The 23,900-nt window shown below is 37.8% G+C and overlaps 1 protein-coding gene across 3 annotated transcripts in view; it reads right to left on the minus strand.

The window, feature by feature from the left end:
- Positions 1 to 23,900, minus strand: part of SMC6 (structural maintenance of chromosomes 6) — a 37,732-nt gene that overhangs the window by 8,866 nt on the left and 4,966 nt on the right. For all 3 annotated transcript variants that reach the window (XM_033055372.1, XM_033055371.2, XM_033055373.1), the window contains exons 3-21: positions 23,120 to 23,268; positions 21,131 to 21,248; positions 19,127 to 19,232; positions 15,132 to 15,268; positions 14,518 to 14,579; positions 13,603 to 13,683; positions 10,918 to 11,019; positions 10,611 to 10,730; positions 10,430 to 10,525; positions 9,184 to 9,330; positions 8,733 to 8,821; positions 8,001 to 8,165; positions 7,118 to 7,296; positions 5,932 to 6,133; positions 5,696 to 5,810; positions 4,189 to 4,349; positions 3,124 to 3,259; positions 2,111 to 2,191; positions 1,321 to 1,491 (exon numbers count right to left, since the gene is read on the minus strand). In XM_033055372.1, coding sequence (XP_032911263.1) covers positions 1,321 to 1,491; positions 2,111 to 2,191; positions 3,124 to 3,259; positions 4,189 to 4,349; positions 5,696 to 5,810; positions 5,932 to 6,133; positions 7,118 to 7,296; positions 8,001 to 8,165; positions 8,733 to 8,821; positions 9,184 to 9,330; positions 10,430 to 10,525; positions 10,611 to 10,730; positions 10,918 to 11,019; positions 13,603 to 13,683; positions 14,518 to 14,579; positions 15,132 to 15,268; positions 19,127 to 19,232; positions 21,131 to 21,248; positions 23,120 to 23,263 — 2,412 coding nt within the window. In that variant the 5' untranslated portion in view covers positions 23,264 to 23,268. The remainder of the gene's footprint in view (positions 1 to 1,320; positions 1,492 to 2,110; positions 2,192 to 3,123; positions 3,260 to 4,188; positions 4,350 to 5,695; positions 5,811 to 5,931; positions 6,134 to 7,117; positions 7,297 to 8,000; positions 8,166 to 8,732; positions 8,822 to 9,183; positions 9,331 to 10,429; positions 10,526 to 10,610; positions 10,731 to 10,917; positions 11,020 to 13,602; positions 13,684 to 14,517; positions 14,580 to 15,131; positions 15,269 to 19,126; positions 19,233 to 21,130; positions 21,249 to 23,119; positions 23,269 to 23,900) is intronic.

A 23,900-nucleotide genomic window follows, 5' to 3' on the forward strand; every position in this document is an offset into this window, starting at 1 on the left:
TGCTCCTCACAGAAACTGTGCTCCAGACCCTTCTATATTATTATAGAATACTTATTTCTATATAAGTATTGATACTGTTGAAGTGATATATCTTTCCAGAGAAGCAAAGAGGCATAAAGAATGATGTAAATAAGGACATAATTTTCTTCCTCATCCCTGTCAACTAGATGGCTTAACAAAGAAAAATAAAAAACACCGAACCAACAGAATAAAAACAAGATACAACTCAAAACCCCCAGAACAACAAACAAGAAAACCATCACCAACAGTAACAGATACTCTTTTTTCCAATCCTACCTTAAAACTACAACTTGCTATATGTCCAACAGTTCATTAAACAATTGTAGAACACTAAACAACACATCTGATTTAAAACCTTTTCAGGAATTTCAGTGCTTCCCTTGATTGTGTTCATTACTCTAAATAACAAGCAATAATGTTTTCATATTCTGAATAAATCTCTTTTCTTTCCATACAGAGTGGTTCTTTTAAAATAGATCATATCTCTAGAATTTCCATATTAGATACATTGGAACATATTTATCTGTTGATTTGCTGCCCTGTTTCCTTACTCTTTTTGTCTTCTCTTTTAATTTGGGCTGACTACACAGCAATTTACAGTGTAAGCGAAACACGTAAGAGATCCCCATAGTGATCTTTTAGGTTTTCTTCAGTTCATCCTTCTAAAAGTTTACAGTACCATAAATGTCCTGAACTCTTATTTCTGTTTTCTATTTTCAAACTATAAGTTCTTCTTGCCAAAATGAGACTGCGTTCCATTTGCCAATATAAAAGTTTTCATGTCACTGTTCTGCTATTTATCTTAAGCCTTGCTACTTCTCTACCATTTCCAGGTGGCTTCTATATTCTTGAATAATTAAAACTACATACTGGTACCTTCTGTGATTATGCAACTTCATAAAATAACAACTTCATATAGAACTTCAAATGCTATTTTGAGAAATGAACAGTTAGGAACATTCTGAGCCAGGGTTTCTTAGAAACAAACAAGCAAAAACAAGGAAGGAAAGTCAAGGAAACTGTTTTTCCTGCCTTTTCACTCCATGACTAAAGATAACTGTAAACGAACTCTCATTAAACAAAAAACACTACATGTAAGAATCAACATCACCTTCAAAATATTGCCAAGCTTATTTTCCAACATGTTCTAGATGGAATGCTCCATTTCCATTTTCTAGGTAGACCTTAAGTATATCAAGCAACAGCAAGTTCTTTTCTCCTCCCTCACCTCTTCTTAACCTCATCCACCTTGACACTAAAATGGAATTAATAAAAAATACAATATAAAATTATTTTTACCTTAATTGGGCCAGCAATTTCTTCTACTTGATGCATTTTTTCTTTTACTTCTTCTAATTTTTTTTCAGCTGCTTGGAGATTGTTTTTGAGTTCTTCCATTTTTCTGCTTTGTAGCTGCATGTCTTGTTTTACAGATTCTATCCTACCCTTATTTTCTTCAGCTTCATCTTGCTGTCAAAAGGCATTAAAGTTAAGAATAATAAAAGGAGACACATTTGTAACTACTGTACCAGATTTGTTACCATCAGTATTAGGGTACAGTATTACATGAAGTACTCTATACTAGTAAAAATAGCAGCAGTTCAATAACTGTCACTAAAGTCAGTGACTGACAGATCTTGTAGGAGAGACCACTAAATCAAACTGCAAAATAGAAGTGGAACTTCGTATTTATGTGACTGAAAATTAAGAGGATTTTATCTGGGAGTTGTGATGAAAAGACTGAAAAGAACAAGATAACTTCCCTCTGGATCTGTGGCCAATATATATCCAATATACAAAGCAATGCAGGAAGAGTAAGTGGATTGTTGTTGTCTCCTAGGAAATAACATCATTCCTAATGAATTATCATCATAAACACTTTCTGATTCAAAAAGACAAATATTGCAAAACCTGGGGAAAAAAATTAAATCATCAAAAATAAATAAAATCACTCAATTTACAGAAATGTTTAGAATTATGGCAAGTGTTACATCCTTCACTATCCAGCTTTGCTTATTTCAAAACAGTGCCAAGATTAAAAGACATTATTCATATGCTGATTAGACATAATTGGATAATCTGTTCTTACTAATATATGGATGTCTGCTGACTGGCTTTCTTCCACGTTTTCAAGATCTGCTATCTCTGCATTTGCTGTTCTTACTTTCACCTGAGAAGAAAAAAAAAAATAAAATGCATGTTCTGTCTGAAGCTTAACAAAAGAACATTTAAACTAAAGAAGCTTAAAGTCATCACAGGAAAGAAGATACTTGTATTTTTTAGTTTTGTTAGTGACTAACAAGAGACACAACTCTTCACACCCACCTGTGGAATTAATTTTCACGAGATATAACTAGTTCCAAAAGTTGTGCACTTTAATTCATTATATTTCCATTCAACATGACAATTGAATAAAATAATTTTTTTTTTTTCTCCAAGTATTTATCTTCAGCATTTCACACTACATGCCAAGTTTTTTTGCTGCTTCTTACTTATAATTTACAGAATATAACCTGATATAGTATGTATTAGCTTACACTGCCTACCTGGAACACCATTGGCCACCACAAATATAGATCCTACCTAGAAGCACCAGAGACCACAGAAAAGAGACTAACAGCTATAAAATGGTTTATAAAGAAATTTAAATTAAAAGAACTCAAAATAGAAATATTCAGCATATCAAGATGGGTTAAGAATATACCAAAAAAGCAAGAAGATAAAGAAGATAAACAAGATTCTGGGAATGAAGAGGCAAGGCTCAACAGAAATAAAGGAGGGAGAAGCATTATATGATGCAAGTGTCTTTTCAGTGCAACAGCTTACTACTAGAGTAAAAAATGTAGTAGAAATTTGCAAGAATTAGCACAAGGGGGAAAGAAATCAAATAGAAACAACAGCATATGCTAGGATTGATGTGGTCTCTATCATTCTGTCTTCAATTATAAGAGCATACTACGAAAATAAAAAACATGAAAGCAAACAACAAAAGTAAGCATGAAAATTAAAAAGTATCAGGCAATCCAAACAGATTGCAGAAGTCAAAGTGAAATAGGGAAAGACTGAGGAGTTTCTAAAAACTAACACTGTACCTATTTTTACCTGTAGTTGTTTTTGGTGTCGCCGATGACTGTAGAGATGATCTTCATTCTGCCTGATCTCATTTTCAATGGAATGTAAGCGTTGCTGAGAGGCTGTCAGCTGTGCCCTTTTGTTTTCAATTTCTTTATCCAAGTGACTTTATAAACAAAGTGATATTGAGATGTTACATACTACAAGATATTATTTGTGACACACACATACAGAAATGCACAAATAAAAATTACATGTATGAAGCAAAATTTGGTATTGGAATGCCTGTAACACTTTGAAAGTTAAGATAGTCTTTGAGTGAAATTCATTATATACTGACATGAACAAATTACAGTCAACTGACATATTTAAAACTATTGAGTTAATAGAAATAAATTTTAACAGTTCAGTTTGTACTATCAGTTATTAATACAAAAATTATCTAATATGTCTCTAATATAATCTGAGTCTCAAAATGAAAGTATTCTATTGTCATGAATTTCCTTAGTGACAGTTCAAGTTTGTAATCTTTGAAGTACATTTTGCTTTGTCAACTACCATTTTGAAAGCGAGAGAAAAAAAATCTAAAACTATAAAAGGCAAGGGAATTCTCAGGGATAACTGCTATGAAGGAAGTCAAAAGTCTGAAGAAACACAGATGCAAAATTTGAAACCAGTAGGAGGACGTGTGCTAACAACTTTGGTTTGAATAGTCAGCCCTCCCTTGCAGTAAGCTATGACACCACTGTTCAAGTATTAAATTTTTAAAGAGACAGCTTTGACTCCATACTCTTTTTGACCAAGCATAAAAATGAAGGTAGCTAGATTTCCTGGAGTACTGAGCACAGAAAATCCCTGCTTCATAGGTAAGACCTACATGCCACCAGCTGAAAAATAACTAGATACCATGCAAGTTTGTCCCTATCACAGAAAGGTACTGAAATGAAGATATTTTTCTAGAATTCTCAAAAAGTGTAAATCCTAGAAAGAAAATGGAGAGACTAGAGAGTAGCATACATGCAAATAGACAAATATGCAATTCCACTATTCATGCCAACAAGTGCACTTTCTACAAACATGTTACAAGATGCTAACCTGATTTCTGCTTCAACATCATGACTTAGGAACTTGGGTCTGGTAAAATTGGAAGAGTAATATCGTCGTTCAAATACTTGATCACCTTCAGCAGTGAAAGCTTCTCTACAGTTTTTTGGGGGTCGATTACATTGCATTACCTCACGAGCCTTATGGCTATTCTGAAAAACAAAATGGCCTTGTAATACCAGCAGAAAAGCAACCATAATCAAAGATAAGAATTTAAAAGTTGTCTAGATGTTTTCACGCAGAAATAATTTCAATTCTTAATGAAAAGAAATATACTAGTGAAAGAATGTGAAAATTTTCTGTAATGTCAAGAATCTACTTTTCCTAGTTGGGTAAGACATTTATTTTCTCAAGAACCTACGAAGTTTAATTGGTCATTTATTTGTGAATTCTGTAGTCTAATCAGTCCCTTATAATTTGCCTTAAGGAGAAAAAAAATCACTAACTAGAAGGTCACTATGCACAGATATATTCAACGTTCAAAAGTAGAGTAAACATAGAGGAAACAAGCTTCCAAAGCAAGGTATGATGGACATCAAACAATACTGAATTAAAGTTCAGGGAAACATGTTGATAAAAAACCCCAACACTGACAGTGCAGACTAAGTGGTCACGAGCACCTTTTTCCAAGGTAACCATATTATCCATTCCAATGCATAAATTTTTCCATCGATAACTTCTTTCAGATTCAGTTGAAATTGTTCAGGTAGCTCAAAGGTAAGAGTTTTATGAAAATAAAGCATTAATTCAAGCAGAGGGGGAAGAACAATCCAAACATTTCTGCCATGAGAAAAGTCTACAAAGTACAGCTGTTATGTAATCCACTCAGCGACAGCCATGCTTGATAAACAGTCAGCTCTGCTTTAGACAGAGCATGAACTGCCTCTTTACAGTAAGAATTTCAGAGGATAAACTGGGACAAGAGATTTTGGAGAAAAATAAAATTCACAAAAAGCAAGGATCATTAGTTCTGCTTACTTAGAGAATACCCTGCCTTCTCTAAATAAAAAAGTATACACCTTATTTTTATCTTGGAACATTTTACCTGTAATCTTATCTGCAGGAGCTGGTATCTTCAGTACTAACAGAAAATCAAAAATCAGTTAAGATCAGTAATCAGATAGTGTGAGAAATTTATCTACCAGCTTCTAGGTACAACTGGTAGGGGTGGGTTGCAAATTTTGGTAACTCCCGGACTACCCAAAACTGGCACATCCTGAACCCACCAATTAACAGAGAGACATGAGACAGAGCCAGCAGTTAGGAGGCTGATTACACACACATGGATTATTTAGGCTGGGAGACTACACCACTCAGAGGCCCAGAAAGGTAGTGGCAAACAACCCAGAAACAAACAGGAAAGGTCCCGAAACACATGGGGCAGAGAAGACAGCAAAACTTCCTCTACCTCTTTTATCCATTACAGACACTAGCAGTGAAGGTGTCATAAATGCTCCACACATTTCTTTACAGATCATCAGGAAGCATAAAGCCTTACTTTAATCAGCAGCACTGTTTCTATACCCCTCATATCGATCAAACAGTTGGCAACCACTGGATTATCTATTTCCAATGCTGTCAGAACTGACGGGAATTCTGGATGATGAACAGCTCTGAAGAAAAGGGAAAAAAAACCCACCATTCATAAAACTCACATGAGACTCTTCAAAAAACATTTACAAATAGTTCTTTTCAACCATCAAAGCTAAGAAATAAAATTCAAAACACACTTACCTCTGACTAGTATCATAAATTTTATTCTGAAATTTATTTACAATTATTTGAGGTCTATGTCCATGTGTATAATATTTTGACATCAGAGACTGGAGAGCTCTTTCATCACTATAATTATCACAGCAAAATGCCTGAAGTAGGCTTTTTAAACAGGATTCGATAGCCAAGATCAGTTCAGGATCTTTTGGATGAATCAAAGCACCTAAATAAACATAAGAAGCAAGGCTTTAGGTTCTGTGTTCCATGACAAAACATTCAGTAGAGCATTTTTACCACTCAAGGTCCTGTTTTGTTGCATTGCAGGTTTTTTAAGAGTCTAAAATAAACCTTCCTTACAGGCAGAAAAAAAATTAAGAGGTTGACTAAAAGTTAAAAGACTCTACAACAGACCTGAGAACACAAACACATAATTAATTTCTCTTCCTAGAGACACCTACACATAGTTGGAGGCCTGTATTTTCTTCCATTAGGGTACCAATTTTATGGCAGCTTAGCAGAAATGTATTAAGGCAAAGACAGCTTATCAACAATTTAATGCTTTAAGAGTGAAGGCAGCAGAACAACTATACTGCAAATTAAACAAGCATGAAACTTTGCATTAGATCACCTGTCTTCAGCAGCACACGTTTGCGTATTCTTACCCTGCAGTAAACGCCATGTACTTTACATCCAGAATATGCTGAAACCTTTCCTTCCATTCACAAGGTATTGTCAGAACTGGACAGAAGACAAATAAAAGCCAGCTTCCCCAAAAAAATCTCAGTTGGGTCTTTCTGACTTGTTCCATGCAAAACATCTCAAGTTTGACAAACCCACACATCAGCCACCGGACATTCTGAACAAAACCTGTCCTAGATCTGGACAGTGCTATCTACTGAGGAACAGCAGTCAAAGCACAGTTCTCTGACGCTTTGAGGGTGTGGGGGTGTTGGAGGGATGTCCTGAAAGTTTACCATAGTGAAATACCTAAACAAAAGGAGCTGGAAAATGAGGAAAGCCAGCAGATGTTAGTGAGTGCATGACAGAAGCCAAAGATAACCTATCAGGATAAAACCTTTAGTCCAGGAAGTACAGAAGATATATCTGAAGCTCCTTAAAGAACAAAGTTTTCTAGAAGACTACCACTTACACTAACAGCCATACAAAAATATCCCATGAAAAAATATGTTTCAGCAATTATTCTTACCTAGAGGTCCAATAGGTTTCTTTCTAAAGTGTCCTTGTTTATGGGCTACTTCAAGTGCTTCAAGAAACGCTGGTACATGCGGTCCAAATCTTTTCAAAGTGTTTGTTTTACTATCTTTCAGGACTCTCAGCTGTTTCTGCTGGGCATCCAGTGCTTGTTGCACTTCACTGCTTTCTCTCCTAGGATAACAGATTTTTTTTTCAGTTGCTGTAGACGCTAAAGTGCACTAATATAATTACAAGGTCTTGTTTTTCAATTACTAATAGTATTGTGAATCAAGATGTGAGTAGTTCAGTGTAAAGCTAGGTACACACATGCAATAATATTTTTATAGTTTCAAGAAACATGAGAAAAAAACCCAAGAGAAAATTACTGCTTTGCAACAGTTCTACAAGACTTTATGTCTAACAAATTATAATAAAATTATTTTATTTCTAACTATATGCTTCAATTTCACTGTCTTAAAAGATCTTCAACAAAACACAGAGTAAGCATTGGTTAAAATAATTGATAAGAGGAATTTAAACTAATACACCAAGTTCAATAAGGAACAATTGTCAAATCCTTTAAGACAATAATTGACACTTCCATAACCCCCTCCAGTCATCATGGTTCAGGTTTCCAAATCAAAGCCAGAGTGCTTTGTGTTTTCTATCTTGGGTATGGGCTAAATTAGTGTTTGAACCACTTTGCCTCAAAGTCTCTGTGAATCTTCCTTAACTATAGAAGCAGTAATTACTCCTAAGTGCTCTATTCTCTTATAATGTGAAAAAGAAACTGGAGCCTAACACCTCAGGGATCACAGGTAGAAGGGATATACAATAGAAGGGATTCTGTCTAACTTGAAAGAGGTGAACAACTAAATTCAAAAAGCTTAACTTACCTGAGTTTAGAATGTTCTTCCCTACACCTAGATATAGCCTGCTCAAACTGATCAATCTGCTGACCAATCATTATTTCTTCATCATGAAATGCCTTTAACTGCTCCCTTAGGTATGCAATTCTGCTCTGTCTTTCCAATTTCTCAGGCTCTGAAACCTGATTAGCACTAGAAAAGAATATACATCCACATTTTAAAACCATACTGATAATTTACAAGTGAAATGGATTTTATTACTTGTAGCATACAGAAGATTTACTCATCAGTTACATTTAAGATTCTGTTAACTTGCAAGATCTACATAGCAATAATGTCAGTTTTAATTTTTTTAAAATTTCTAATTACATGTAACTCCCCCCAGTTACATTCCTATTGCATTTAGTTTAAGACATATTTGTTTTGCACTTTCATGGAAGCTAGAGAATATCTATTATCAATAAAATTAAACCAAACCAAACCAGAACAACCCCAAAACAAACAAAAACCCTAATGAGCAAACAAGCAAACAAACAAACAAAAAAAGAAGCCATTTTTGCTACCCAACTGCCTCTTCTTTTGACTTCCTAGTGAAAATCTTGGTATGTAAAGAAGCAGGATCAGAAATATTCAGGACCCTGATAAAGTCTAAATAAACATTTTCTATTACTGCAGATTATCTCACTAATCAGAAAAGCTCACTTCTTTTCCATCTGTATCTTTATAAACATACACCATAACCACTGTATCTGTATTTACCAGCTTTTCAGTTCTTCAATTCGTTTACGTAGCTGCTCACTGTCTTTTTCCAGACGTTTTAACTCCGTTTTGGAACGATTATAAACTATCTATCAAGGAAATAGGACACAGTAGTTTAAGAAATAGAAGAAATAATTTCAGAAAGAACTACAGTTTTGAGTAAATACTGAACTGCACCAAACCAGACAAACATAACTTGATTTTCAAAAATTACATCTATTTATTTATTTTGACCTAAGTTTAACACTGTTCAGTAACTATGCAAAGACATAAACACCACAGCCCCCAAACAGGCACTACTGGCCAGTCAGGCAGGAAATTGCACCAGTTCTGAACTCCATTATGGACTCAAGAAGCCAAGACACAGGTGTAGTATAACAGATGGGTACAGCATGGACAAGTTTAAAGCTTTAAATTGGTATGAACTTTGAAAAGGGGTTTTTTTGCCTACCTCCGTTTCATTGACTGCTTTTCTTTTTGCCTGAACTTCAGCCTTCAAAGAAATACACTGAGGATGAAGGGCTTGTGCTTCTTCACTTACTGTTATCAATTTGTCTTGTATTGCTTTGTACTTTTTTTCTGCTTCATTCACTTTTACCTTTGGTGAAAAAGCAACAAAACAAGTAGTAATGGAACAAAATTTTCTTCAAAACCTCTTTATGTTACAAGACAAATACCTCTCAAAAGGATCCATCCGACACATCTCAATTGTTTGAGTTTTGTTGAGTTTAAAAAAATAAAGCAAGTCATTGCCACTATGGATATGCCAAGATGAAAACTCATAAATGTTCATTCTTTGGAAATCAACAGACTACCAAATCTGTGATGCAGACAGCAACCTTTTATTTTATCTCAAGGTTTACTCAAACACAGGACTCTTAATACAATAAGGTCAAGAACCACAATACCAAAAGAAATGAAATCAGTGTCTAGACAATGTTCCTTCATCACTACATAGACATGTTGACCATAAACCAAAAATGCCTCAATTGTGAAACAATACTTTTTAAAAGAAAGTTTTTTTAAAAAAAGGAAAATAAGTGCTAACAAAGAAAGTTTGGAGTTTTAACAGACTGAAAAGTTTTGGGGCTGCTTAGCCTGGAGAAGTGGAGGTTGCATGAAGACCTCATAGCAGCCTTTTGGCATCTGAGGGGGGCGGGTCTACAAGGAAACTGGAGAGGGACTCTTCATTATCTGTATTAAGGAATAATGGGTTTAAACTGAAAGATAGGAAATTTAGATTAGATACATGGAATGAATTCTTTACTGTGGTGGTGGTGAGGCAATGGCACAGGCTGCCCAGAGAAGCTGTGGATGCCCCATCCCTGGAAGTGTTCAGTACCACTTTGAGCAGCCTGATCCAGTGGAAGTTGTCCCTGTCCATAGCAGGGGGAAGGGACTGGATGATCTTTAAGGTCTCTTCCCACTCAAACTATTCCACGATTCTAGATTCAAAATACTGATGCCCATTTCTCTGCACAAAATGTGTTTAATATGTGAATCAGAATGTATGACAAAATTATTCTTTCTTGCTACCTACAAGTCTTAAGAACCATCCCAAAACATCCAGAGGTCTCCTGAAATCATTGATCTGTTCCAAAGGCACTGATAGCCAAGAAAACCTTCACAACAGATCTCTTACTTGGGAGGGGGGTGACTACAACTAGAGTGATATCTGGTTTAGACCATACACCTACCTGGCATTCTTCTACCTTCTGAAGGAGCTCTGTATTTCCTTCTTCAGCTCTGAGGCCCTCTTTGAGCACCTCTACTTCTTTTTCTGTCTCACTCACCTAAAGAGAATCCTATATTAGCATATCCACAGCAGACTGGGAATGAAGCCCATTTAACATGAACATATTTTAGCAAGACATTTACCACTGCCCACGCCATTTGATGTTTCAAATCTTTGAGACGATTTTGCATGTCATTCACAAACGCAATGCTTTTGAAAATTTCCTTCTTTTCCAAATAAAGCTGCTTAAGTTCTTCAAGACGCTTAAAAAAGAAAACAGGGGTTCAATGACTACAAAAAACTGTGAAATAATAAGAAATATTGGAAAGATTTGGGTTTTTTGAAATTTAATGTCACTGAGACCTAACAAAACCAAATCTATGCACTTTAACTCCTGTACTTCTTTCACTGCTCAGATCTGTCCCAATAATTACTTTAACTTTCACGTACCTCTTCCCCTTGTTCTATCTGAGCACGGGTATTTTTTTTAGTTTTCCCAATAAATGAATAATCTTCTTTCATTTGTTCCAGCTGAGTTGCCTTCATAAAAAACTGAAAAGGAATAAAAAGATGCAGATGTGAGATCAGCACCTTATCTAAGTGGGCCTTCAATAATTATGAAAGAAAGACCATTCATCCTAACACCCCTGCAAGCTGAATGACATACAAAATGAAAAAACTAGTCAGGTTGTGGTGGTACTTCCACACACGACTTCCACACCCTCCTCAGGCCACAATGTGATGTTTGTTAGGCCCCAGCCTTGATGAACAGAAGCTGGGCTCAGCTCCTCTTGAGTTTCATCAGAAATACTCTCCACTCCCAGGAACTCACACTTTCCGACAAGGTCCTCTTTCTAATGAACAGCCCTTGAAACTTGTTTTTCCTGACTGCCTAACAACTCAAATGGAACATTTTTGTTACTGAATTTTCAAAGAAAATTACTGACCTGAATTGTGGTCAGGATGAAAAATTACTATGACTAAAGCCCACTCTCTTGTGACCTATAAACAATGGTTCCAAATGAGACCCACTGAGCTCTCCTGGACCACAGGGGGCTGGGACAGCATCTCCCTCTGAGACACCACTGTGAGCCAGAGAACTCAAGTTTACTTGGAGGATTGCTGCCAAAAGCTGAGAGCCTGGGCTGATACCCCAACTCCTCAGGGACCAAGCTCCATCTGCTGAGAAGATCCAAAGGCATTTGACATGAGCTCCAGGTGAGTTTTTCAAAGGTATACAACTTGTACATACTCTTTAGGTCTGTTTACGCACAAGTGTGCATGCGTGCTATAGCAACTGTATTATGAATGTTTTGTAAGATTCTTAAGTACCTAGATTAGTAAGAAAATTAGATCTGTGAGTTACCATTGTGCTACTGTAAATTCTGTAAGAATCTTCTGTTAAATTGTTTAAATCAGGCTATTAATTAGTATGGTTAAGTTAAAGCACTGTCAAAACCTTTAAGCCTACATGCAGTCAAGTCCAGAGCTAAGTTTGGCAACTGGCTCCATTCTGAACCTTCTGACTTAATGGGAAGGTCTCCCTTACTCCTTTTCAGCCTTACCGTTTTCCCATTCCAACCTCCATGTAGATCATTTTAGGTTGACTTTGGTTTTAGATTGATTGATTTCAGGTTTTAGTTCAATTTTTCTCTTGTGTATCCATGTAAGTGGGAAAGCAAACTTTGCCAACAAACTTACTATTATTCACTTTAATATTAAATCTCCTTTTGCTGATACCCATGCCAGTGGTTCTTTGAGCAACTTAAAACACTCATTTCTGACAGGGGTATTTCTGAATAATGAAAGTGCCCTAAAATTTAAATTTATCCATCTCTTTAGAGAGAAGAATCTTCAAAAATATTGTCTGTGCAAGTGGATGATTGGTGCGATCAGACAGTGCACTGGCTCTGGTTGGGATGGAGTTAAATTTCTTCACAGCAGCGGTTACAGTGTTTTATTTTAGATGTGTGACCAAAACAATACTGACTACACACTGATATTTTAACTATTGCACTGAAGCCTCCTGTTTCTCACTCTGCCCTCTCAGCACTGAATAGACCAGCAGGGTGTGCAAGAAGTTGGGGAGGGATACAACCAGGCAGATGATCCCAAGCAGCCAAAGAGATATGTCACCTCGGAAAATGTCATCATGAGGTTTAGCCCGAGCTACTCACTCATCTTCCCCTGGGGTGTGATAAGGAAGAGAATCAGAAAAATAAAATCAAGAAAACTCATGGGTTGAGATAAAAATAGTTTAATGAAGCAAAAACTGCACATGTAAGCCAAGCAAAACAAGGAATTCATTCATCACTTCCCAGGGCAGGCAGGTGTTCAGCCACTCCCAGGAAAGCAGGACTCCATCATGCCTAACAGTGACTTGACAAACGCATTTTTCAAAACATCCTCCAATTCCCTCTTCCCCCAGCTCTATGTGCTGAGCATGCTGCTGCATGGTCTGGGATATCCCTTTTGTCACCTGAGGTCATCTGTCCTGGATGTAACCCCTCCCAACTTCTTGCGCACCCCCAGCCTTCTCGCTGGTGGGGTGGAAAAAGAAGAAAAAGCCTTGACTCTGTATAAACCCTGCTCAGCAGTTACAAAAACAGCAGTAATGAAAACAACTCCGCATTATCAATACTGTTTCCAGCACAAATCCACAATGTAGCCCTATGCAAGCTGCCATGAAGAAAATTAATGCTAACCCAGCCCAAACCAGCAGAGTCATGCCTGGCAATAAAAACAGGTAAGAGAGGGTTTAAGGGGATTAGCCATCTTTTGCTCGGGCACTGGTTGGGCCTCAGTCTACCAATAGGTGGTGAGCAATTGCCTTAGCATTTCTTACTTTGTTTTACTTTCTCTCTCCTTCCAGCTTTCCCTTCAGTTATAATACAAATTTTATCTCATCCCTCTAGCTTTTTTTACTTTTACTCTTCATTTCCCATTCCCCCATCCCAAGCTTGGGGGCAGCACAGAAGGGAAGTGAGCAAGTGGTTGTATGGTATTTAGCTACTTACCTGAGTGAGCCCAGAACAAATTACTAAAATTGTGGAATTTGAGTTTTTTTGCAAATGCTCTAAAAATCTGCAATCAGTATTTTAATGTTTTATGACTATGCTAAATTGTTTTTCTTACCTTGTACTTGTCACCTTCATTTTTAGTCTGTAAAAACTGTTTACTCATCTCTTGGGTTAAAACAGACACAGGATTATCTACCTGCAAAAAGAAATCATTTTTGTCTTTTTTTAATTACAAGTTACCATGTAACTGCAAATCCATGACAGTGAGCAATCTCTTCCAGTCTTGCAACTTAATAATAAGCTAAGGTTCAGAAATCAAGTTTGCTAATCCTCTCTCATCTTAAAAAAACCCAAACAAAACCAGTAAGAAACAGAAAATTAAAAAATCCAACTATATCAAGTAAAAATAGAACCACAGCAAGGACAACTAAGGAACTGCTTCCAAGAGGATATGTGACTTCTATAAAAACAGTGCCTGTAAGTTCCTTTATTTAACAAAATCAGCATTAGAAATTCTTGTTGTATCAAAGTATTGCAATACATGCAATGAATTGACTCATATATTCTTACAGACAAAATAAAATCAATACATACTAACTGAAATTTCTATTATTTGAAATTCTAAGTATGTTGAATATTTTAAACTTCATACGATATTTTATTAATCACTTAGGTAGTAAAATCACATTCAAATTTCTGAAACAGCAAGAACTGAAATAATCAGCAGAAAAAAACTCTCCAGATACAAAAGAAACCTACGTATGTCAAGACTTTTACCAACAGGACACATGACTCACAGCTCACATATGACAGCAAATACTTATCTGTCTGGGACAGAATCCTACTCTGCATTGCATGAGGTATATATTTCAATTTTCCTTTTGCTGATGAATTTGATCTTTAAATAACATGGAAGAGGTGAAACTCTCTCCTTTAAGGAATCATACATTTCTTTTTAATTGAAATACTGTAACATCACATGCCGATGTCATCTTAAATTGTACAGAATTTAAACACTACAACAAACTACCTGTATATTAAAGTGATCCAATATTCCTATGAGTTCCTCTTTCTTTGAAGAAATTATGGTCCCTAGTGGTAAAAAAAGAAATTAAAAATATCAATAGGTAAAATGCCCCAGTCTTCTGTCCACTGTCGAAAATGTAAAATGTAAAAAATGAGATTAATCTTTTTGCAACACAGACTTAGTCCTAAATGAGAAACATTGGTTAGGCTTTTTTAAAACTATTATTATTTTTTCAATATATTTGCATTTGCACAGAAAGACTTCTAATTGAAGTTCTTCTCTGTGACAGAATTTAGATAAATCAGTAAATTCAATAAAACCTCCAAAAAGACTAAAAACTATGTTCAGCCTCATCATACAAGCAGATTTTTGTAAAAACAAATACATAATGTAACACCTAACATACTAAATAATACATATCAATAATTACATAATGCTTTTGACATACTAAAATATTCTTAGTTTGGGGTAAAAACAAAAAAAATTGACTTTATCAACATCCTTGAATGATTTTATGAAAAGAGAAACATCATCCTTTACTAACATCAAGGCCATTCAAAGCCATGAAGAAGTTTAGAGAACTTCTAAGACTGACAACAAAGCAAACTACCACCAACCAGATTTGCTTTTCAGTTTGCAAGTTCTGCTTCCATCCTGATTGATGCGCTGATTCACAGTGATAGAGGTACCATACAATTCAGGTTTAAACGCGTCTCTTCCTTGGTTTCGCAACGTTATGGAAATATCTGCAGAACTAAAAAAAAAAACCCCAAAATAATTTAAAAAGACAACTGAAATTAATCTCAAATCTAAAGACAACAACAAAAAAACCTAAACAATTAATTTTCCATACAAATTGTCATGTGCCTATAGGTCACAGCTGCATAGTTGTAGTCAGTCATAGTACCAACCAGAAGAACATGTATTGATTTGGTTTGAGCCCTAACAGCATTAGACACACTGCTGGTTTAAAACCCAGCAGGAAAAGTAAACCCACTCAAGCTACCCCCTTTCCTCCACCCTCTTCCCATAGCGGAGGAAACAATAGCAGAGATTGTAAAACAGAATCACAATTTACTGCAGAATCTGAAGTCCACAATATTAATAAGAATATACAAAACAGAGAGTGTTTTACCCACAGAAGAGCATTCACCACCAAAAATGCTTCCCCAAGACAGAGCCTGGCATGGTTTCCCAGCCAAAGGCAGAATGGCAACTGGCCTCGTGCTGGGCCACGTGGTACATGAGAAAACAAAGGCACTACAGGAGGGATGCTCATGGCTTAACTGCCCCCTTCCCTAGCCCAAAAACACCAGAGAACCAGGGACTAGACAAAACCTGGTGGGACCTGACAAGGCTCTGAAACAGGGCAGGGGACTCTTTTGCTGGGGCTCAGTTCTGGCAGCAGCGGTGCTGCAGTGGTGCTGCACTGGTGCTCGGTCGTGCTGCGCTGGTGCTGCAGGGGTGCTGTGCTGGTGCTGCACTAGTGCTGCAGTCACAGTGGCTGCGGCTGGGGCTCCTCACAGCTTGCCTGGGCTCTGCTCCTGCCGCTGCTGTTCCCTCCCTTTTCCTCTTCCTCTGAGTGGCATCTTGCTTGCCGGTGCTGTCTTTCAGCACCAAACCAGAAACGCCGTGGCTCGGAGGAAGGGGCTGTGCCTTGGGCTGATTTTATGATGCTGCTCCATTCCTGATTGGTTGCTCTATGCCCAGAAACGGCTGCTGTGGCTTTTAGGTGGGTCCAGAGGAGGTACAGGAGCCTTTGGGGGCTCCTTTGCGTTCAAAGACTCACTCCCCAGCCTGCTGGGTGCTGTGGAGAGCGGTGGTTCCTTTGCGGCTTAGCTAACTCCACTTTTTAGTAGCTTTAGCTTTTACCCCCCCACTCCACCTTTCCCCGGGACAGCAGCAGCAATCCTTCTGCAGGTGGGTGATTTTTGTTTTTTCTTGAGCTGTTTCAGCTTGGTTTTGGTTCGAGATCAGATAACCACTGAGACTGGCAGTGGAGGCCACTCCAGCCAGCCCAAAACCTTGGGCAAAGATGAATCAACAAGAGAAAAGACACCAAAATCCACCAGCTTCATCCACAGCTTCATCCACTGTGAGGAGGGGACCAACACCAGAGGTTCAACAGGTTCCCATCTGTTTGGCCCAAACTGCTACATGAACTTGTTCCTCTTCCCTGAGACGAAAGCCAGATGCAATTTTGTCCCCCCTCTGCCATTCAGCCAGCCTGTTCATTTCTTCCCCTGGCATTCTGAGGTTTTTTATTCTGCTGTGTGTAAGGTGCGGGTAAGGCTCTGAAAGTTCAATATCTAGCATTTATTCTTTTTTCGTGCCATGTGGGCACTTCGTTAGTTAATAAATGGAGGTTTTTCACTTTCACCCACTGGTATTTAAGGGATTACTGAAACCATTCTCTTTAGAGGAGACACTCATTCCCGTGTGCTTTCTCCTAAATCTATTTCTAAACCAAGGCAGCCTGCCAGTGGTAAAGAGGGGCAAAGTGTGCTAGGCTGACTCTGAAACCTACACACCCCCTTCCTTGCACCTGGCAAAAGCAAAAGCTGCTTTTGGCCCCAGCTTCCTCATGCTGACATCATAGCCCTGCCATCATGTGGGTGATTTGGAATCAAACACTGCCAGAAACTCCAGCCCTCTTCTCCATAACCATGACAGACACACTCGTGCCATACACTGATTACTTGCACCTCCTATGCTTCACCTACATAGTGAACCAAAAGCAAATATTTGTCAGAGAAGATTTCTTCCATTTTCCCATCTGAGTGCCCTCATTTTACATAGCAGAATCAAGCTGGTTTGTGGTAGTTTGGTAGTTTGGTTTCTGTAGAAAACAGCTGTCTGGCTTCCACAGCCTAATCAAAGTCATCTGTAGCAGAATGCTTAAGGCATTCTTCTAGAAAAGATGTGATTTCACTTCCAAATTCCTATTTCCTGTTTCTCAAGTGAGTGCTGAAACATTAGCTTAATACACATAAGGCAAGTACTACCAACAATTTTACTGTTAAGCACCTCAGAAAGGAAAAGGCTGGGACTCTGAGTAACAGCTTCATGTAAATATAAACTCCTAAACCTCCTATCTTTTTACTGGTTTCCCTAAACACGTTATCCCCACTCTCACAGCAGGCATGAATCCATTTCTTGCATGTTTTAAGTCAGGGTCTTTATATTGTATATTCACTCATGTCACCAGAAAGATTGAAAAATAATTAACCTCACTGCTTGCAAATCAATAATAACTAGTCACCTATGAATTTTTCCAGTGAACTCAATTTTTCTGTAGGATATTAAATTACAGAGTGGAAGTAATACACAAGAGCAGGGAATACAGAGGACATATCACTATGTTAGCTAGTTCAGTGTTCCAGTTTCAGGCACCACAGTTAGCTTTCTTGCCATTACTGTGAGGGGCAGAGCCCAGAGCCTATGTCCCACACATCATCCTTGGGGGCACAGCTTCAGCCAGAAGAGAAGGAGAACACAAAGTGCAACTGCCACTGATACTTAGAGGACTTGGAACAGAGGCTACACAGTTAAGGGGCATAAAATGGGTATTTATTGAGAGCCCTTCAAGGGCCACACCCTGGCAGTACCAGTGCCACAGTTGTGGCCCCTGCCTGGATGGCTCCAAGATGGAAGCAAAAGAGGGCTTGGTCACAAGATCTCACACCTTTATAGACATTTGCATGCAAGCATCAACTGTCCAATTAATAGTCTCAAATCATGAGGTTTCATCCTTCTTGCTTGCTTGCTGGCCCGCCCTCCTCTTTCACATTGTTTATACTTATGGCCTTAAGTGTGAAGAACTGTCCTTGAGTCCCCAGCTGGAACAGGACTGTTTTGTCTTCATCACCCAGGCACAATGGAAAAGCACCCTCAAGCAGAACAGAGAAACTTAGAACTTAAGGCATCACCACCATTTTGTTCCTTTATTCCAGGGAAAGTGGACAGCGAGTGAAGCAGTGGGGTGGCTCCAGTCCTACTGTGGGGTTGGTGTGTCAATTGTTTTTCTTGCCTTGGCTTGGGAAGGGAGTGTGGATGATTTGTCCACCGTGGTTTCTTTTTTTCACAACAGACACAGACACTTCCATTTACCATTTTCTTCTTTTGTCTCAGGAGATGCATGACGTGGGCTGTGGTGCTGTCACTTTGAGTCAGACTCAGTGAACATTTTTGCTCATAATCACCCTCTTTTATACACTGTTGTTATTAGTATTCTTGTTGTTAGTGTTTATTTTCCTTATCTTGTTGATGGCTTTTTTCAGCACATTTTTATTTCAACCTTTAATCTCTACCTTTATCCCTCTCTCACTGGAGGGGAAAGAGACCAGCTGTTTGGAGTTTAATTTCCAGTTGGTTTCAAACTACAACATTCAGAAATAAGGTATATTAGTGGTAAAACTTCTGATGTTTTTTGTTTTCAAGGTTTGGAGTTTTTTATATTCTTAAATATAGTCTCTTCAATGTTATGTTTTTTATTCAAGTCTGGTGGGTCCCATAAGATGCAGAAACTAGTGTAAACAGAAAAATTCATAAGCTAACCTCATTGACAATTGCCAAACTACATAGGCAACTTTAAGATTAAAATTTTACTTACGTCTCTCCTTTTTGAATAAACATTTTTAATGAGGAACCTCTGTTAGTTGCAGTGGCTTTTCCACCAAGTCCAACAATTAGTGCTGTTAATACAGAACTTTTTCCACCTGTAATTGAAGCATTGAACTTGTTTTAAAGAGAAGATAATGTAACTCCTACTGCACCCATATCAGTTTTTTGACAGTTTATATATTCATGTATTAGAAGTCCAAATTCTGTCCTTATTAAACATAGAAAATAAAAATAGTGCTAATAAAGTATCTGCCATTTTCAAGGTTCTCCCTAAAAAAACCTAACGTGCTGAGACAAATTTCTGTTACTTCTATTCAGCAATTTGCATTCAACATGTCATAGGTCAGAAAGAAGGAATCACCCCTTTCTTAAAAGCATACTGAAAACATGTATCCAACAAAAGAAATCAAATACACATTACCATTTATCTAACTACCTGAAAAGTTTTAAGCTCTCTTTCAAAAATTACGCTTAATTTTTTAAATTCTTTCTCCAGAAGAAGGGAATTCGTATAAAAAGGCATCATTTTCTTTTCCTATAATAGTTTATATGTGCCCCATACTGTCCTGGGCTAGCTGGAATAGTGCTCCTTTTCTGGCTACTAGCTTGTACAGAGCTGTGTTTTGGATTCAGCATGAGAATAATGCTGATAACATGCTCATGTTTTGGTCATTACTAAGCAGCAAAGTCGAGGAATCTTCAGTGTCCTGTGCTCTGCCAATGAGGAGGTGCACAAGGCAGGAGAGAGCACGGACAGGAGAACTGACCCAAACTGGCCAAAGGGATATTCCATCCAATAAAATGTCATGCACAGTGCATAAACTGGGGGATGCTTTGCAGGAGTCACTGATTGCTGCTCAGGGATGGGCTGCTTGTGAGCAACTGTATTACACATAACTTGTTTCTCTTGGGTTTTATTCCTCTCTTTCTTTCTACTTTTCATTACAATAATTATGATATTTTATTTTATTTTGCTTATTAAGCTGCTCTTACCCCAAACCACAGGTTTTATCTTTTTCTAATTCTCCTTCCCATCCCACTGGGGGACACAGGGAAGTGAGTGAGTAGCTGCATGGCATTTAGCTGCCACAAGGATTAAATGACAACAGTCTCTTCTGGTACCCAATGCGTGGCTCATAAGGGTTTAAATAACTGACTAGAGTATGTTAAAACAAATTTTCTGTAAGCATTCATGACAGTAGTTCAATAGCTGCAGATCACAATGCTGATTTATTTGCTCTGAGAGGCACGCTGGTTCTCAGAGCTGCATTATGTAACACCTTCCTCATAGCATGCGCTCCCCGATTTGGTGTTTATCACCTTTGGGGCCTGGGCTAAGGCTATCCTTTTGAAGGGCTCTAAAATGATGGCAGATAAGATAAGAAATGCTAATGCCATGATACTTGACAGGACCCTAACACTCACCACCTTCACCCCTGGGCTGCGCTTGCCATCTAGCGGCAGCTGCTCACAGTTACACCTTTCAGCCTAGAGAGCACACACCTTCCCCTCCTCCAGGCTAACTGCAACTGCTTTGGAAAATTTTGGATGGCCTTGGGCAGCTGAAACCATAAGGAAGCAGGTTGTTACTCAGTGTGCTTCAGATCTAGCTCAGCATTACTATTAGCAGTACTTCAACTCCTCATTACAATCACTGCAGCTCCTCCAAATTCAGTGATGGGCACTGCAGGCACTTGGACAATTACTGTGCGTTTAATAATAAACACACAAGTAAATTTAGTTCAAATAAAAATTTACGCATTATTTAGATTTAAAAAAAATTATATTCATATTATCTTTTCAAAAATCTCCTAAGACCTAATTCACCAGCCTTTAACACACTGGGATAGAACTGTGTGGTACCTCACTTCAAAAGTGAATCCTTGTCCGTGCCTAAAAGATGGCTAGTAATTCTTTTTCAAATAACAATTACACCTTCTACATTATTAACAGAAGTGTTCTTTGATAAAGACTCTATGTATTTAATACTTACTTCCATTGGTTCCAACGACGAAATTGAGATTTGATCCAAACTGAAAAGGCCCCAGATTTGAATGGCACATGAAATTCTTCAGCTGGATACTTTCAATTATCCCAACTTCACCATCAGGCTAAAGAATGAACAATTAAAACTCAAATTATGTCAGCATTTCAATGAGATTAAGTTTATATATTTAAACACAATGAGAATTGAAACGACAGTGATATAAAACATCAGTTGCTACAAGCCCCTAGGAAACAGAAGGGTTTCATGACAATGTGCAAAGTCACTTGCTACAGACCAGTTATGTAGTAAAATAAAAATAAAGTTACCAAAGCTGATCCCACACACGTAGTAACTTTCAGTTCTCCCTATTATTAACTTACCATCAATACAATGTAAAATATTAAGACAATAGATTCACACAGTTGGCTGACATAGTTAAAGCATGTTATTAAGGGCATTGTCCAAATGTCTTGTAAATACTGACAGGCTTGGGGCACCAACCACCACTCTAGGAAGCTCTACTGGCTTTGGGCTGTGGTAGCAGGGGCAGGAAGCTACAAGGGTGGCTTCAGTGAAAACCTGCCAGAAGCATTCCCACCTCTGACAGAGCCATTGCCATTCCCCAGCTGCCCCCAAGACAGACCTACTGCTGGCCAAGGCTGAGCACAAGTGCTAGTGCCTCCAGAATAAGTCAGGAAAGGGAAATTACAATTGCAGCAATTGCAGCCAGAGAGGAGTGAGAATTTGAGAGGAACAGCTCTGCAGACAACAAGGTCAGTGAAGGAGGGGCAGGAGGTCCTCCAGGCATCAGAGCAGAAATCCACCTGCAGCCCATGGAGAGTCTTATGCTGGAGCAGGTGAATTCCCAAAGGAGGATGTGACTCTATTGAAGTCTACACTGGAGCAGGCTCCTGGCAGCACTTGTGACCCCAGGGGGGACCCATGTGGAGCAGCCTGTTCCTGAGGGACTGCATCCTGTGGAAGGGATCCACACTAGAGCACAGGACAAGTGTGAGTCCTCCCTCTGAAGAGGAAGGCATGGCAGAGACAACATGTAATGAACTGACTGAAGCCCCCATTTCCCTCTGCTGTTGGGGGGAGAAGAAAATTGGGAGTGAAGATGTGCCAAGGAGGAGTGGAAGGAAGGCGTTTTAAGATTTGTCTTAATTTGTCATTATCTCTCAAATACTGATTTGGATGTAAATCAATTCAGGTAATTTCCCCAGGGTGAGTCTGTTCTGCCCATGACAGTCACTGGGGAGTGATCTCTCCCTGCCCTTATCTCAACCATGAGACTTTTGTTGTATTTTCTCTCCCCTGCCCAGGAGAGAAGGGCAGTGACAGAGTGGTTTTGGTGCACACCTGACACTCAGACAGGTTCAGCCCCCCAGAGAAGCCTGGTCCATTGTCTTACCACTGGCAAAGAAATGTTTCCTAATGTCCAGTTTGAATACACAGGATAGTATTTGCAACCTCAAAAATAATTTTTTTAAAATCTTCTATCAAACTAAAATTCAGCTACTAAAAGAAAAGCATAAAAATATATAAATAATTAATATAATTAACTTGTTTTCAAGTTTCTTTTCCATCAAAATTTGCATTTCAAACACTAGATTTTTTTAGACACATGAAAGTGTCAGCTATGTAAAACACAAGTATTTGGCACTTCTTTTAGTAAATAATTAGTTTTCCAAATATCATGTCTGCTTTTATTACAACCATAAACAAAATATACCATAGTTTTATCAAAATCAATTTCCTTAATTTATTTGACAACGAGTACTCCTTCTATTAAATCAGAATATTGTTATTTTATGATCCACTATTATAACTACATGATCCAAAAGAAATAAGGTAAGAATAACCTCATGCAGAAGTCCCCATTACAGACAGTATCCCTAGTTTGATTTCTGATGCCTACATCCAAGACATTTATTCCAATAAGCACAGAACTTTTCTTATATCTTCATCTCTATGACTTTTTAAACTACTTACCGACTGTGAAGAGGCACTGCCATTAGCTGAGAGCTCTAAAGTTTCTTCTTCATCAGACTCATCACTATGTACATCTGTGTATTCTTTTCTCTGCTTTTTCTGGGACCCAGGATTTAAAACACTTTCTTCCTTTCTCTTACCCATGAGTACTGAAAAATAAAGTAATGAAATATATAGGTTTCAGTCTTCTGGGTTACAACATACCCACAGGTGATAGCACAAACATACCAAATTATTTACTTTGGTGAAACAAATATTAAAATCACAGCAAACATTGCAACAAATACTTTTCCAGAACTGAATTGCTGAACTCAGTAATTTAAGGCTACGCTTACTATGAAAGAGATGCATCAAAATAAAAGAAACACAGCTTCATTATTCTAATCAATTGAATGTGTTGATTAAAAATAAAATCAACCTTTATTCTGTTTTCCTTGGTACATTAGACTTTGGAATACTTGCTAGAATTGTTTTTGGTCAGCAATGGAATTGAAGATTCCAGACAGTAAGTAAAAAGCATATAACTAACATAGTATAATCAGCAGCATCAATATAAGTTTGATTCAAGCCAGTTGCATGGGCAAAAACAAAGTGTATTAATTATTTGTGGCTGACAAAAGCTGAGAAAATCAATATGCAAAACACATTAAATTTGAATAAAGGAAAATTTAGATTCATAACACTGTTCCTGTGCTGCTTCTTACACACAGTAAACAAAATTCTCCTAATAAAGGATACCTATTCCCTCTATAGAGAGGACACATATAAATTTTCTCTACAA

Source organism: Catharus ustulatus, chromosome 3 (assembly GCF_009819885.2).
Source record: "Catharus ustulatus isolate bCatUst1 chromosome 3, bCatUst1.pri.v2, whole genome shotgun sequence".
NCBI classification, from domain to species: domain Eukaryota; kingdom Metazoa; phylum Chordata; class Aves; order Passeriformes; family Turdidae; genus Catharus; species Catharus ustulatus.